Source organism: Pteropus vampyrus, unplaced genomic scaffold (genome assembly GCF_000151845.1).
Source record: "Pteropus vampyrus isolate Shadow unplaced genomic scaffold, Pvam_2.0 Scaffold269, whole genome shotgun sequence".
In the NCBI taxonomy this organism is placed as follows: Eukaryota; Metazoa; Chordata; class Mammalia; order Chiroptera; family Pteropodidae; genus Pteropus; species Pteropus vampyrus.
This window is the reverse complement of record NW_011889050.1, coordinates 1,141,714-1,158,714: the sequence shown is the minus strand read 5'-3', so window position 1 is coordinate 1,158,714 and position 17,001 is coordinate 1,141,714. Positions and strand designations below refer to the sequence as shown.

Here is a 17,001-nt window from a genome sequence, read left to right as displayed (position 1 = left end):
CTCCCAGTAGCTGCTATTGTTATACTTTTGGCATTTTCTCTACTTCTTACTAGCCAAATCCTCTTTAATCCCATTATAGTTGATAATTTTTTATATTAATTTTTCCTTTTACTGTGTGGCTTCTCTCTCCTGACTGGTCTTGACTGATACATACAACATCTGTTAGAAACATTTTCTCCAGCAATTAAAAAAAACTTGTATAGAGCATATGAGCGACATTTTTAATGCCAGCAGATTGGTGCCATTCATCCAGCTGACAGCTGAACACACTGCATGCCAAACCCAGGGATTCTGATCCTAATGATTTTATGATATAGTGAAAAACTCAAACATATGAACTAACACTAAGCCATCCAAGCACCATGATGTAGAAATATATTCTGTGGGAGCTTCAAGAAGGGAGTCCTGTCGTGGGCCCTCATCTGCTGGCCAGCTCTTCTGCCCACTCCTTCCCTTCCTTCCCTCCCTCCCCAGCCCACCCATCTGATGCCCAGCTGTGCATACATGGACTCCCAGGGTGGGCACAGCCAGTTATCCCTTCTCCACTGGATGAGGTGACCCCAGGCCCCAGCTGGCTCTCAGGGCTTCTGTGGTCCTCTGGCCTGGGTACAGTCTCCCAGGGCAGTCCAAATCTCCGGGAGTGGACTGAGGGTAGACGAGCAGCAGCTTGTGTGTGCATGTGGAGGGGGTGAGGGCCAAGGTGGGGCTGTTAGCCAGAGATCCACAGTCCATACAAGCACCCTTGGTCTGAACAGAGAGGGGCCAACTGCAGGTCAGTCACTGGTTTCCATTTGTCCTCCAGTCCAAAGCCCCCAGATCGTCAGGAACCTGCCCTAAGCCCCTCGACCCACAGGCACTAACAGCTCTCACATCTCCTTGCCTCACGTACCTGAGGTGCCTCCACCTCCCACCTGGAGAATTCTTCTCCCCCCATGCCAGGAAGCCTTTTGTCAAATCAAAAACAAATCTAGACTTAGTAAGGAAATACTTACTAAGGAAATGATTGTTGCAAGGGGTGGAGAGGAAAACTGCTACAATAGGGTGAAGGCTCTGATCACAAAATCTGCCAGTAACTCGGGGTTAGGCAAAGAAAGTTTTTGTTATACGAAGTAGTGAATGAGCTAGTGAGAAATGGCTGTGGGGAAGAGGGATGAAAGAATGGCCGGGTGGGGTATTCACACAGAGACCAGCTTATTCTCAGGAGGGTCCATAACACTGCCTCAGGCCAAGAGTAGCTCAGAGTTCAAGCATTTTATTCCAATCAATCAGTGGGGGCAAGTAGTTTATCTAAACATTTATGAGACAACGAATGGGATGGTGGAGGGTCTGTTTCTGGCCTTGTTCTTGTAAACAAGGGGCATCATAGGCTTCACGTAAGTCATATTGGGAGGGGAGTTTTGGGCAGTAAATCATTTCCTAGAACGTGAAGAGAGCTTCCCTAATCATCCCTGTTTTCCAAAATCACAGGGCTTGGGTAAAGTTTGACATTGTCACTTTTATCTTTATATCTTCTTGTATTTTACCACATGCAGAGACAGAAAGAGAGAAGGGGGTGTTCAATGGACTGATGCTGGCCCTTGCCATGTCTCGGCTTCTCTCAACTCTTGCTGTGGCTGATTACGACCTCTTGCCCTTCAAACTCTTAGGGAGAGAAGAATCTGACTGGGCTATGTGGCTCACAGCTCACACCCATCTTCCCATCGCCTCCTTTGCTTCTCCATAGCCTGTATTTCAGCTTTGCAGGCAAGGTATTGGGGAGGTGGGGGTGGTGGGCAAAGGACTAGCTCCTCCGCAGTTGTTTGCTGTCCCCATTAGCATGGCCCTCGCCTGCCCAGGGGTGGACATTGCCTCCTGCAGCTACTATCTCCACATTACTCAGTGTCCCCTTTGGCTCTCCAACACCTGTAAAACCAGTTCCCATATTACATTGTGTGGTTCCCCGCTTTCAGACTAGGTCCTAACTGATCCATACTGCTAAGTTGCTGTTAAATAGTGTCAGGTCCTACTTTCACTCCCTCATCCCCAAACATGGATTAGTCCCACAGGCTGCTAGCCACCTGGACATGGCTGTGAGTGGGTAAGGAACCCTCTCGAGTTGAATCAGCTAGGGTTACAAGACAATGTGGGCCAAGGGGATCAATTTCTAGGTAAGGTGCTACCAGAGGCAGGTGGGGCAGGTGGGGCAGGTGCCCAGAGTCTCCTTGGTACAGAGCAGGGAAGAGGGTGTAACCCTCTGGGGGACTCATGTGGGAGCCTGGAGAGACAGGTTTGAGCAACTGGGCAGATGGTGATCCACCAGCCAAACTAGAGTACTCAGAAGGAGTGAGGAGTGGACATCGGGGGCCCCATTTGGGACTGTTGAATTTTTGGTGTTTGTGGACCACACAAGTAGATATCTTCAGCAGATGAGTATAAATATGGATCTGGTGTTTGGGAGAGAGATGAAGGTTACAGTTATAAATATGGAGCCATCAGCATGCAACTGAAGTGAAGGATGTAGATGAGCACACAGGAGACTGAGAAGGGGAAGGTGAAGGGAAGAAAAGGGAGGCTGAGGACAGAACACTGGTGATGCCATCTTGCAAGTGATTACGGGAGCTGGTCCAGCACAGGAAGTGGAGAATAGGTGATCAGAAAGGTGGGGGAAGTAGGTCTAAATCTTCCTGAACTTGTTTCCTCACCTTTAAGAGGAGGGAGATAAACAATTATCTTTTGGAGTACTGAGGATAAATGAAATAATATAATAATATAATGTACCCAGGTAGTGTCTTACGCAGTATCAGTATGCTAACCCATCACTATATTAAATAACAAACAAGTCTTCAACTCAGGAGGGGCAGGGATTTTAGCTTGTTCATCCTTATGACTCCTGAAACGCTCATGTAGAAATAGAAAATGGGAACCTAGGAAGTTATGAATGGATAACTTCTCCCTTATCTGGATGTGAGACAGGAGTATATCACTTAGCAAACAGGTCATAGTCCTGTCATCCAAACGGATAAATGATACTCTGTCCACCTTAAACACAGCAGAGAAAACTATCCAGATCAACAATTTATCCAAAGGTAGAGGTTATTTTTACAGTTAGTATGTCACTGCTTTTGTTTACGAACTCCAAGCACTATTTAAGATCCTATGTGTCACTGAGGTACGAAGTAATCGTGCATGTTATTTTTACCCAAATGATAGATTTCTGAGAGGCCAAGAGTTTTCCCTAAGTCAGTCAACTCTGGAAATATTCCATTATGCTTTGTAACACTCTTATAAATCTCTCACATATTTTCTGGACAGTCTCAAATGATATGCTAAATCCTCACCTATCTTAGTTGGCATCACCCTCTTAGACACTGGGTAAGCCTTACATTTGTTCTGAAACTAGCACAAAACCACTGACCCTCATCCAGGAGACAGCAGTCCTAACAGTATGACGAGCCACACAGCCGCACATGATGCATGGTGATCCCTTAACAGCATTTGCTGGTGGGAATCATAAACGCCCCGAATTTAAAAAGGAAATGATTTTGGTTATGGCAAACTGTGTATATTTTTACGAAGAAAAGTCTAGCACCGAAGACAAATTTCATGACTTTTTATTGTTGTTGAATGAGAAGGAAAAAAATAACAATAGTTCACTTTTAAATGGATGGTTCTTAAGTAAGCATTTGAAAAATCAATATATCAATTCATGCACACACGTGTGAACTGGGAACCACAAAAGGAATAGTAAGACAGTGATTTATCCTTTTTGTTAAGTCTTTGTAACTTAACAAAAAGGATAAATCACTGTCTTACTATTGTGCTAGTCTTTGTATCTTTAAAAGAAATATTAGACACATTTTTTTTTTCCGTTTGAAAACACAGGTAAGCTTTATTTGCAACTGCTAGTCAAGAACAGTAAAACATCTACCTTCTAAAGCAGAAATTTTGATGAGGCGTTCCATGGGAAATAATGATAAAGCCGTGGACCCGAGGGCTGTCAGATGGGCAACGTGAGCATGGGGCGACGTCTGCATTCCGAGGATATTCTCCACTCAACGTCACATTCAGATATCAATTTTTTAAGAGAATAACTTTAAAACATTTTTTAAAAAAGGAAATGAGCTTTTAGCAAGTAGAAATGCATAATTAGAGTGATACCGTGTTATATGAACTGTGAGTTTACATATGAGTAAACATAATTTCTAACCAGTACAGAAAATCAGCTTTTCTTTGATCAATTTCTATAACATGACAATGCAAGACGTGCTTTCAAATATTTATCTGAGATTCATGAAATCCCATTGTTTAAACTCATTTGAGTCTTAAAGATTTTTCATTCTTTAAGCATCTCTTTTTAAAGCTAATATTTTTCTCTATGTGTGGTAACACCTTAAAACACTGAAATTAACAAGTCTGCAGTGAGAAATTAGGAACAAACAGAAATAAATGAGGAATACAGGGACAAGCCCTGGAGAATACTACATGGCTCTGCTAAGAGGAGGCAAGCTGTCCCCTCTGTCTAACCTGAGGGACATTATAAGCTGTTTCCAGATGCCCCAAAAGAAATTCCACTGAGTTCACTTCTTCTTGGACATATGCTTTCTATAGGCAAGCCTGTGTGTTGATGTGTGAGACTGTCAGAGTCAAGTCTTGTGGATAAACAGTTGCCGTTCACTTGGAAAGACTTAGAAATGCCTGGAGTAGATGGTGTTACAGTAGGAGACAGGTAAGACCAGATTCTAATTTCAGTTCTGCCTCTGTTACCTGAGGTCATTCACTTCTTTAGGCCTCAATTTCCTTACCTGTCCAATGGAGATAGTAATACACGTCCACCTGCTTCCTTGGGTTCAAACAGGAACATAGACAATAGAGCTGTCTGAAAATTGCTAAGTCTTTTAAGAGCAACTAAGAGCTGGGAGGGCAACAGAATAAATGGATGACTATAGCATAGTATTTGGCCCTCGACATTGCTATAGAGATGTCTAGGGCCAAAAGTTTCTTGTTTTCGTGTCTTACCCGATTGACGCTGGGTAATTTAGGTGAGTTGGTAGCAGATAAAATAAGTAGAAAAGGCCTGCACTCACCTAGCACTGCCTGTGATTGGGAGGGTGATTCACCCTAATAATTCTGGGCTTCGTTTAATAGGCTCAGCTGGCTTGCACACTAAGTTTAATCTCTGTCAGCAATAAAGGTGACATTTGGTCTCCAGTTGCCATATTTTTATTTTTGTTTCTTTTAGAACTCAGATGAGGAAGTTAGGGGCTATTTATTAGGCCCTCCCAAATTCTAACATTTATGACATTGGTCAGGAACATTGAGAAATAACACAGAGAATGGATAATGCAGATCAAAGTAATTCATGGTAAGGTTTTGTGGGACCAGGTGCATGGACATCAGCATGGGGGTACTTTTCTTCCCTCCCTCCCACCCTCCATCCTTTCTTTCTAGATATTTGTTAAAGTACTGCAGAAAGTGCGCATATAAGTGTACAGCTTGATGGATTGTCACAAAACATTAACAACCACATAACCAACACCAAGATCAAGAAATATACCAGCACCTCAGAATCTCCCCTCAGGTCCCCTCTGGGCACCACTCCCTACCAGGAATAACCATCATTCGGCCTCCTAGCAACACAGATTTGATACATGGGTGGATGTCATGGCTTCGTGTCCTGTAGGTTGTTTCCAGTTGTGCAGTCAGCTTTTCAGTTCTAGACGGGCAGAATTTAAGGTTTAGGGTACATGCTCCTTCAATCTTGGGAGTGACTGCTGCTTATAGTGGCTTTGTCCACAGACAGGCATTTAAGCAAAGCTTCTTGGGCCTTAGCAAAGGCACAAGGCCATTTGCATGAACCCAAGAGAGGGTAGGCCTTGTGAGAGACCTTGACCTTGACTCTGAACTACAGTTAGCATAGGTGTGTGGGAGCAGGAGCCTGAGTACAAACTAGTAAATGCAGGACAGCTGTTGAGGCCGAAAGGCACAAGTGAGACAGAGTCAGGAATATAATTTCAGGAGAAACGATGCTCTGCAGAGAATAGAACAGTATTAGCTACTTTTAAACTCTAGGCATCCGAGTCTTGCATGAGCAACTATTCTTATCACTATTCTTAAATTATTAGGTAGGCTGTTGTACCCCACAGCCTTCCTAGACTCATTCATGGATTCTAATACTTTGTTTATAGCTTCCTTTGGATTTACTGCAAACACAACCATATAACCTGTAATTTTGAGTTTTGTTTCTTCCTTTCCAGTTCATCTTTATTTTCTGCCCTCTTGCCATGGCTACAATCTCCAGGAAAATGTTTAATGAAAGGGGATGACAGAGGCCATTCTTCAGCTGTCCCCATTAAGCATCATCCCCAATGACACTTGCTATGGGTTATTTTTTTAACAGATATTCTGTATCAAATTAAGAAAGTTTCCTTCTATTCAGTGTTTTAAGAGTTTTTCTGTTTTTTAAATCTTGAAAAGGTTTGAATTTTATCAATATTTTCTGAATCTGCAGGGATGATCATAGATTTTTCATTTAATGTTCATGCTATGATACATTAATTTTTCACGTTACAACAACCTTACGTTCCTGGAATAAACCAACATTGATATGTGGCACTTTAAAAAATATATTCCTGGATTCAGTTTGTTATTTTGTTTAGCATTTTTGCATTTCTGTTGATGCATGAGATCAGACTATAGTTACCCTTTCTCAGAATGTCCTTATTAGGCTTTGAAAAGTCATACTGGCTTTATGAGTATGGGAATGTTTCCTTTACTTATTCTTGCAGAACGTATTTGTTTTCCATTGCCACTGTTACAAATTACCACAAACTTAGTGGTAAGAACACTACAAAATTATATTATCATTTTAGTGATCAGAAGTCTCACTTTGATTTCACCAGGTTAAAAGCAAAATGTTCCTTCTGACGGCTCCATGAGAGAATCCCTTTCCTTGCGGTTGCCAGCTTCTGAAGGCTGCCTGTGACCCTTCAGAAGATGGACCCTTCCTCCATCTTCAAAGTCAGCGATGTTGCAGCTCTCAGATCCTACTTTGGTCTTCACTGCTCTGACCACTGCGGCGGGGGGAAAAGGTCGCAACTTTTAAGGACCTGAATGATTAGACTAGGCCCACCTTGACAATCAGGATTTTGTCCCTACTGCAAGGCTGTAACCTTAACCACATCTATAAAATTTCCTTTCCAGGCAAGGAGACATATTCACAGATTCCAGAGGTTGGGGCAGGGGCATCTCTGGGGTGGGGCACTGTTTCACCTGCTACAAGGAGTTTGTGAAAGAACGGCTTTCTTCAATACATGGTCATTAGGATTCTGGGATAGTTAACTCAGCCTAACCTTTATGCCGATTTTTTTTTTCTTTCCGTAAAAAGGGCTTTGTTTGTGGGAGCGGGACACTAATTGAACAAGCCAAATCCCATGTCTCCATCTGACTCCTCCGACTCCTCCTTCTTCTCGTCCTTCTCCGCTGCGGCCAGGGCGGAACCAGCAGCAGGAGCCGCAGACAACCACAGCCCCACTGGCGGGTACGGGGGCCCGCTTGCCAATCCCCTGGGGGATGACGTCTTCGATGTTTTTTCCCGTTCAGCTCACCAATGACCTTGTTGAGCCAGTCGTCATCCACCTCGAAGCCCACGCTGTCTAGAATCTTCTTAATGTCCTTGGCGCTGGGGGAGGTATTGCCCACGAGGGCGGCCAGCTGGTACGAGGCAAGTAACGCGTCTCAGCAGCGGCAGAGAGGCCTTGCGCATGTGACCTTTTACGTAGATTTTAATTATGGATTGTCTTTTATTATGAAATTTTCCATTCTTATATCCGTATTTTTAATGAATTTATCATTCCTTCTCTATTTTCAAATGTATGCCATTTTAATTTCTACTAATAGAATATCTGTAATGATATTTTTTCATTCCCATTGTTTTTGCCTTTTAACTTCTATTTTTTAAGAAAAAAGCCAGGCTTATTGGGGTGTAATTTACATTTAGTAAAAAAATTTCCAGGTGTACAGTTGCACAAGTTTTTACACATGCACATAGTTATGTAACCACCACAATAAAGACACGGGATATTTTCACAACTCCAAAAGCTTTCTTTGTGCCATCAAAGCCAGGGTGCCCTCCTCCTCCTCCACAGGCTTGGCAACCACAGCTGATTTGTCCCTTTAGTTTCACTTTGACAAAATGTCACATACATGGAGTCATACAGTATATATAGCCTTTTGCATCTTCCTTGCCTTAGCATACCTTTGGATTTATTCATGTTTGTGCGTGTATTAGTAGTTTTTTTTTCCTTTTCATTGTATAAACCACAACTTGTTTATGTGTTCATCATCGGTTGATGGACATTCAGCTTGTTTTGAGTTTGGCAGATGATGAAAAAGTCTGCTATAAACGTTTAAGTACAAGTCCTTGTATGGACACATATTTTCATTTATCTTGAGCACACTTTTTAAGACTGGAACAGCTACGTTGTATAGCGTGACACACAGACCATCCCCCTAAAGATCTTAATCTCTGGATCCTTTGAATGTTAGGTACATGCTAATCTAATCGGCAAATAAGGAGATTATGCTGGTGGGTCAAACAGGATCTCAAGGGGCTTTGAAATGGAAGAGTGAGGAAGAGGAAAAGGTCAGACTGATGCAATGTGAGGACACAATATTGCTGGCTTTGAAAATGGGGGTGGAAGTTATAAGCCAAGGAATACTGAGTAACTTCAAGAAGTTGGAAAAGGCAGAGAGGGATTCTGCCCTAGAAAACAGCCCTGCCCACACCTTCGCTTCAGCCCCGTGAGATCAGGTCAGCCTTCTGATCTCCGAAGCTGTCAGAATACTGTGTTATTTTAAGCCACTAATGTTGTGGTAATTTGTTACAGAAACCATGGAAAACTAATACATATGGTAAGGGTATAAGACACTGCCCAACTTTACTATCGTGTTTGAATCATTTTGCATTTCTACCAGCAATGTAGAGTTTTCTAGTTGTTCCATATCCTTTTTTTTTTTTTGGTAGTGTCGGGTTATTTATTTTTAATTTTAGCCATTCTATGCCTGTTTTCATTCTTCTTGGTCTTTCTGGTCATGGTTTATCATCCTTAATAATCTCTTAAATATAAGAACATTTGATATTTTTTTCTATTTCATTAATTCCTGTTCTCTTTATTATTTTTCTTTGGGTTTACTCTTCTTTTCATAACTGCTTGAGGTGAACGTGTAAAGCATTGGTTTCAGCCTTTCCCTGCCTCCTAATACTAGCATTTTGGACTATGAATTTTGACTTTAATTTGACTTTAGCCGCTTCTTGCAAGCATATAGTATTTTCATTATCATTCAGTTCAAAGTGTTTTCTAATTTCCTTTTTGAATTCTTCTATGACCATGGGTTATTTAGAAGTATATGTCTTAAGATCGAAATGTACGAGAATCTTTGTTATTGATTTCTATCAATTACATTATGATCAGAGAACACAGTGCATATGATGTAAATCCTTTAGAAGGTATTGAGGCTTGCTTTAAAGTTAAACATAGTCAATTTTCATAAACGTTCTGAGTGTACTTGAAAATTCTGTATTCTGTGATTCTTGGGTATACTATTATGCTTACCTGGCCAAGGCCATTAAAAGTTTTCAAGTGTCCCATATCTGTACTAATTTTTGGTCTGCTTATTCTATCATATAAAAGAGGTGTTATTAAAATCTCCGAGTGGGTTCGCTTATTTCTCCATTTATTCTCTTCAATTCCTGCTTTAAATATGCTACTACATTACAAACACATTTGGAATTGTTATATATTCTGTTATTTGAAGTGTACATCTTCATCCGTAACGATGCTTTTTGTCTTAAAACTTTTTTAATATATAGAAAATATAGCTACACATTAGCTTTGGATTAGGGTTTGCATGATGTTCCTTTTCTTATCTTGTCTATAAAGACAGAAAGTTTTAGACCCCTCTTGTGAAGTGTATACTGCTGATTTTTAAAAACTTTTATCCAAAGGAAATTAGACCATGAAGTATGTGTAATTACTAATTTATTTGGGTCTAAATCTACCAAATTACCAAATGCCTTCTGGTTGTCATAACTATCTTATTTCCTTTATTTTCTTGTTTCGTTTTGGATTACCATTTATTAGACTATTTTTCTTTCTACTATTCAAAAATTATAGTTCCCCACACCTGAATGCGCTCTTACTAAGTCTCACATTACCTGGCTGACTGGGACTTTTATCTTCTTCCCAGTTAACATGAGAACCTTAGATCACTTGATTAACCCTGCTCTTCCAACTTATATGCCACTGTAATGTTATATTTTAGTTCTTTATGTATTTCTAACTCCATGAGACACATTGTTTTATAGTCATCGGATTTATCCATATAATGACCACCATTACTATACATTCTCTTCTGCATCAGTATTTTTTTTTAAACATCACTTATGTTATTTTATACTCAGTGTTAAGAACTACGGGCCTAGACTGTAGCCTCTCTGATGAGTCGGCCTGCCCCTGCGATAGACCCTCCTCCCCCAGTATATCTTCCCATGAACTCTGGATAAGTATCTGACCACACAAGGTCAGATCTTTCCATGGCTCCCACTGCCTGCCAGATTGCCCTTACAAACTCTTTTTCTAAAACCTCACCATTATTCATGCCTCACATCTCCCCTGTACTCACTATTCATATTTAGTCACTTTCCAGAGTCTATAGGTTTATCAAAAATATGCTATTCCTTGCACCTGGATTGCCTTTCTCCATTTCTACATCTGAAAAATTGCTTCTAATCTTTTAAGACCCAGTCACATCCCTGGATGCTTCCTTCCTCGTGCTCTGTGGTACAGGAAGAAACCCTCATGAGAGTCCTCTACGCACCGATCTGCTCTGTCTTGTCACTATTGTGGATGCTCCCTCTGTGAGGTCATGGATAGCCTCCTGGCCCAAGAGGAACATGGGGACTAAATTGAGTTCCTCTTCAAAATGGGGATAATAATAATACCTGTAATGCTGCTTCCTGTGTGTTGTTTTAAAGCTGAAATCATAGTTTATGTGAAAGAGCTTTAGAAATCAGAGTAGTACATACAAAACTTAATGGTTGGTAGTGAGAGGCAATTCTGTGTCACGTGCTTTATGGGAAAAAAAAATTAAACAAAAACATTTCTAGCTTAATTTTGTTCCCAGGAAATTTATTAATTTAAGCACCAGTGGATAATAAGGACTTTGTAAGGAGAATTTAACATTATAATGCAATTGTTTTTAAAGTGGTTTTTTTTTTTTTTTTGCCGTGTAACTCTTCTAAAATAAAATTGTGTATGGAACCCCAAATACATGAAATAAATTAAAGATTCACCTTGTGGTTGAAACACATGTAATGTGTCTTTCTCAAAGCAGACTCATTAGTATAGTACAAAATGATTATCCTTCTGTTAAGTGCAGAGTCTTAGGCAGCTGTCCGTAATCTATTCAACTAAAAGTTGAATAACTTTGTTTTAACATGCCAACAACCAATCTGGCATTTAAAAGTAACTTTATTAAAGTTTAGAATAGCTGTTTTATACAGAGTTTGCTATAGTATGGCTACAAATAACCACCGTTCACATCACGTCACTGAGCTTCTGGGATGACACTCTCCTTGGGTAACACTTAGCGCTGTGGCACTGGCTGTGCGCTGTACGACATGCTACCTGCCCTCAGGGACTCACCGACTCTCCTGCTCCCACCTTCCAGAAACTGGGCATTACTGATCCTGAGAAGAAAGTTCAGAGCTTTTTCTGTGATACTTATAACTTACTTTACTAAAGGTTTAAAAGACTAAGAGACATTTGTGAATTTCAAGTGTAAAAATAAAATGTAAAGTATTTGTTCAGATAAATTGTGCTACAAAATATAAGGTTTTATTTGCGACTTGTACAACTTCATGAAAAAAACACTGTTCAGAATCTGACATAGGCTAAGTTAAACGTTTTGTTGTATGAAAAATACCTGTCTTAAAATAATTCAAACATATAATTAAATGAACTAATTTTGATAAAATGTTTCTTACGACGACAGTTTGTAAAAAGAAAAGTTAAAGTAATTTAAACATATTTTAGTAAATATGTAGATATATTTTACTTGTCAAGAGTAAATGTCAGCTTTATTTAGAATATTCAAGTACAAAAAAATAAAAAATTATAATCCTATGACTTAAAAAAAAATTGTGCTGAGAATACTAAGGCACTGAATTTAAATATCCTTTGAGATATGAATTATCTAAATTTTTATATTTTAATATTCAGGTGTTCAGTTATTTTCTTAGAAAATATTTTTAATAAGATGATTCAACTTTATTTTTTTCCCCCGGAAGACAGCATGTAATATATCCTAATGAATATACTGTGGTAATAGCCAGGTTCCAAGGTACTTATCGCTAGAAAAATGATTTATATACCTGGATGTTTTTACTTTTAAACGTATTTTGTTTCCTCACTATACTACATCAACCACAATAAGGCATACTGAAGCATGGAAGGCCATCATATTATATAAAATTTGATACAAAAGCTTAGGATCATATTATCAATTGGATAATTATATAAAAATTAAAAAGTTCTATAAAACTATTGAGAGGTTAGTTTCAGGTACATAATACATTTTAAAACATATTCTCCCAATTTTACCTTTAGAATATACAAAAAAGTTTCAACTTGGAATATAAATGCAATCAGCCATAATATGAATGAGTTTTATATTTTCAATGGCACTGACACTGGTCTGTGGTATAATGCTTTAAAAAGTAACAATAAGTAGGCAGCTGGAAAAACAATATAGATTCATCACAAACCAGCAACTTAAAATTTCTAACAACAGTGAATATATAAATACTATCAGCTACTCTAGCTAATGTATTTGACCTTATACTTAAAAATATTTTTCCATAAGTGGCCATAACTGTGGCCACTTGCCAGATACAGAATAACTGATAGAGCAAATAAAACCAGCAAGAAAATCATAGCATACTTCTAACATTTTAATAACTTTCGCTTGTGATGACCTTCTGTGATCTGGAACCTTTGTTTTACATAAAATTGGAGCTGGAAAGAGAAAAAAAAAAAACAACCCTTTTGATTGGTACAATAAACCATACAGGAAATAAAAATTACTAGAATCATTAGTTTTATAAAGCTTTTCCAGAAAGAGCAAATAAACATCTAATATACTATGGGTTATATAGCTATGAACTCTAGAAAGGGAAAAAATAAAAAAACCCACCAAACTCTCTTTTCTTGAGGATGAATTCTGAGTTCTCAAAAAACTATGGGCTTGTCCCTGATACTGTAAGCAACAGCACATACCAATGGTTCTCAAATGGAGCAGGGTACCAATTTCTACAAGGTAAATGTAAATTATCTTTCATATATGAAAGAGGGGAATCCAGTTTTATTAACACTGGATTAAGATAAAAAGGTAAAAGTCTCTTAGCTCTATAATTCAAAACACTGAAAAGTAGTAATAAATATATTTATAGTTTATCTTTTGAAATTCAATGCCTGAATAAACATAGCTATTATAAATCATATTCATTCTTTCGACAAATAATTGCATGCCCACTATGTAGCAGGCACTGTGCTCGGCTCTGGGGATGGATACATTCATGAACAAACACAGACAATGTCCTTGTAGAACTTATATTAGAAGTTCATACATAATTTTTTTTTTCTTTCTTCTCCCCCAAACTATAACATCCACAGGTCAATTAAACACACCAAAACCTTGCGGATTTATTGCAAAAATGGAAAGCTACCATGGATCAACATTATGTTTTCCTAACTATTTTGAAGTTAAATTACAATATTCTGAAAATGCTGGGTTTGAAATAAGATGTGGCGATAAAATTAAACCAGAAGTTTTACTCTGGGAAGAACATAAGGAGAGGACTTGATGTCACTAAAGCAGAGATAGTTGCAGTAAATTGAGGCAAAAACCCAAAAAGAAGCATTTTCAACAGAACAAGTCAATGATGAATTTCAAGAATAGTCAAGTAGGCAAACTGACAAGGACATTTTAAGTGGGAAATAAAATGAAGTGCACAGTACAAAAGAGGAAAAAAAACTTATTTTCTAAAACTTTGGTAACTTTGATTGAACACATACCCCAAACCTATAAGCCTTGAGATTATCATCCAAATGCTACTCATGGCCACCCCATTGTACTGGGGCCCTCTCTACCTTCCTCTGCATCTTTACGTCCACCATTGGTTTCACAGGCTCTGACATCAAAGCACAGGAATTCGAATCGATAGCCTGGTTCCCTTATTAAAATAAAAATTCTCACAAAATCATTATCAGTAGAATTTGTTAAAAAAAAGTGAACCTAAGAATTAGTTTATCAAGTATTATTTTACATCTATGATTCAACGACAAAGTATATAGCTTCCATTTACATATGAAATTCAACGTAACTAACGGTAGGTCAGTAGTTGTTAAATGTGTACTAGAGCCACAGGCCTGGTACCGAAATAAAAGCGGCCCCTTTTTCCCCCAGGCAACTGGCCCTTTTTACACTGTGATGTATTTTTATTTTGTTCATCCATTCTTTCATTCACTAATTTTGCGAAATATTTACTGAGCATCTAATATGTGCCAGGTGCTATTCTAGATGTTAGGGCAACGACAGTGAGCAAGAGGGACAAGGTCTCTGCTCTCAAGGAGCTGACATTTTAGTCACAGGAGGCCTACGAATAGGGAAACGGGCAGTAAGAAGCACTATGAAGACCAACTAGGGGAATGAGGCAGAGTGATGGGGAGGGGCTATCAAGACAGGGCGGATGGGGGTGGCTTACTTCTTTCGGTCCCTGTCCTTCTTCAGATTGCAGCCCGTAGCCATAAAGGTCTGGTTCTGGTATATCTCGGAGGAAGCTTTCTTTTTAGAGAAAGAGATGATTTCTTCTTCCAAAAGTCTTCTCTTTTCTTCAACCTTCATTCTCTCTTCTTGGTGAACTCTTTTAAGGTGCTCAAATTTGGCCTGCAGCTGTGAAGCAAAGATGAGGGTTCCCATTAATTACACGGAAGGCAGCAAATGCATAGGAATGTTCTCCGGCCCAGAAACACAACTGCTCATGAAACTTGCACAGTATTATAAACAATTTCCTTGTCTCCAAAGTTCATGCTTTGAGAAAAAAAATGTATATATGGAATTGCCTTAGTAACTTTAATTTTAAATAAGTTGCCATGTAATAAATGAGAAAAAAATGTATTAAAAGCCCACAGCCTCATGAACAAACCTGTTTTTAAAACACTTCATCTTTCCTTGGAGTTTTTATTTTCTTGCTTAACAGCTTCTCCATAAAACCTCTTCAGATAAAGTTTCTAAAATCCATGCCCAATAAAAGGGAGGGACACAAATTACAGTAGCAAGTTATCAAAAAGGAAAAAAAAAACCCTCTATTTTCCGAATAAAGTTATCTGTAGTGAAACAGTTGTTGAAAGTTAATACTGGTAGTAAACCTGTTTGGAAAGCAAGAATGAACTGTCAACTGAAATCAAGAACCTTAAAAGTCTATTATATTTTCCTAAAGTTATTGACCTTCTTGAAACTTAAAAATCAAGAAATCCTAAATTCAGAAAAAGTTTTATCCTCACCTTACTAGAATTCACACTATAATGGAAAAAAATAGCCCGTGTCTAATAAAGTAAAAAAAAGGAATTTATGCTAAATACACTCGATGCAGCCATTAAGATGAATTTTGCAAAAGTCTGTAACATTACAACATCAGATTTCCCTGGTTTAATTGCTGTTTATCTGAAAAAAAAAAAAAAAAGTCTAGAGACCTGAGTGGAATCCATATGAATCAGCTGTGTGTCATGCCTGTCATGAACACAAGTAGAGAATCTATATCTAGACCAAAAAAGATAACTTTCTTTTTGATGCTCTGGTCTGTTTAGATAAACTTTAAATTAGTATTTTCAGTTTTGGGCAGCAACCTAGCATTCATACAAAAAGCAGAACTTGGTTTCTAGAAAAGACGGCATATAATAGTTGAGGAAATATTTCACTAAAAATTAGAGGTTGAGGGTAGAAATTGGAGAGAGCTAAACATCCTAATAAACTCCTGATAGGAGAAGTATTTATATGGAGATGGAATAAGGTTGAAACAGATTAAGGCCCTTTTACCATAAGATCCTTTTATTCCTGAGGATGTCATTTTAGAGAAGCATCAGTTCCTTAGTACTTGCTTATTTAAATGGTTCCTGCTTCTATTAAAAGATATATATGTTATGTGTGTGTGTATTTAAAGGGTGGAACTCACCTAGTTGTCATTCAAATCAGTTGTATAAACAGAGTTGGCAGCTCCCTGAGCATGTGTGCATCCCCTAAAATTTGGGAGAGGAGTGGCAGGGAGGGTAAAGCTTGGAAAGGGAGGATATAGGGGCAGATCTATGTTATGTGAATAGAGATATATATACCTCTGATCACTTTAATGCACACTTTATATGCATATGCATACTTAAATATCTTGAAAGGTTATAGAGTACTTCTTATATTATTCATGAGGTTGACTAAAAAATTCCAGAAAATTATAAAAATAAAAATGTTTTTAAAAGGGGAGAGGAAAGTTGTGAATGTGACTTATTCACATTATGTGGAGTTCAAAGATAAAAACAATAAATAAAAACAATCTATTCCATATATATGAAGCACTCACTCATGGTTCCATTATTCACTATGACAGGCACTTAATTCAAACACATTTTCAAATACTAATCAAAAAAGTTAAAAAGAGGAGCTCTCTGTGCTGTTGATAACTACTCACTAATGCTCGCAAGACTGAATTACCAATATAGTACACTGCTGTATCTTCTGTAAACACTACTTCTAAGGATATTGTACATTCTGTTGTTCAGTAATCCTTTTAAAAGTATCCATTTTTAGAAATGAATGCTAGAAACAACATTCTTCTCCTATTGAACTAGTATCTTTAATCCGAGCTTTGTACCTCACCGTGGCCCCTTTTTGCTTTAACTGCCTGGAAGGCGAGCTGTC

General features: G+C 38.5%; 1 protein-coding gene and 1 pseudogene across 5 annotated transcripts in view; both read right to left on the bottom strand.

Moving 5' to 3' along the window:
- Positions 1 to 3,792: 3,792 nt before the first annotated feature.
- LOC105302326 lies at positions 3,793 to 7,713 on the bottom strand (annotated as a pseudogene).
- A 1,270-nt stretch (positions 7,714 to 8,983) lies between these two features.
- Positions 8,984 to 17,001, bottom strand: part of SEPT10 (septin 10) — a 70,186-nt gene continuing 62,168 nt past the window's right edge. For 3 of the 5 annotated variants that reach the window (XM_023520510.1, XM_023520509.1, XM_023520512.1), the window contains 3 exons: positions 14,801 to 14,988; positions 14,112 to 14,269; positions 11,850 to 13,052 (listed from right to left, as the gene is read on the bottom strand). In XM_023520510.1, the coding sequence (XP_023376278.1) occupies positions 14,152 to 14,269; positions 14,801 to 14,988 (306 nt within the window). In that variant the 3' untranslated portion in view covers positions 11,850 to 13,052; positions 14,112 to 14,151. Of the gene's footprint in view, positions 11,726 to 11,849; positions 13,053 to 14,111; positions 14,270 to 14,800; positions 14,989 to 17,001 lie in introns of those variants that run through there. The other 2 variants (XM_023520511.1, XM_011375278.2) reach the window with 2 other exon arrangements.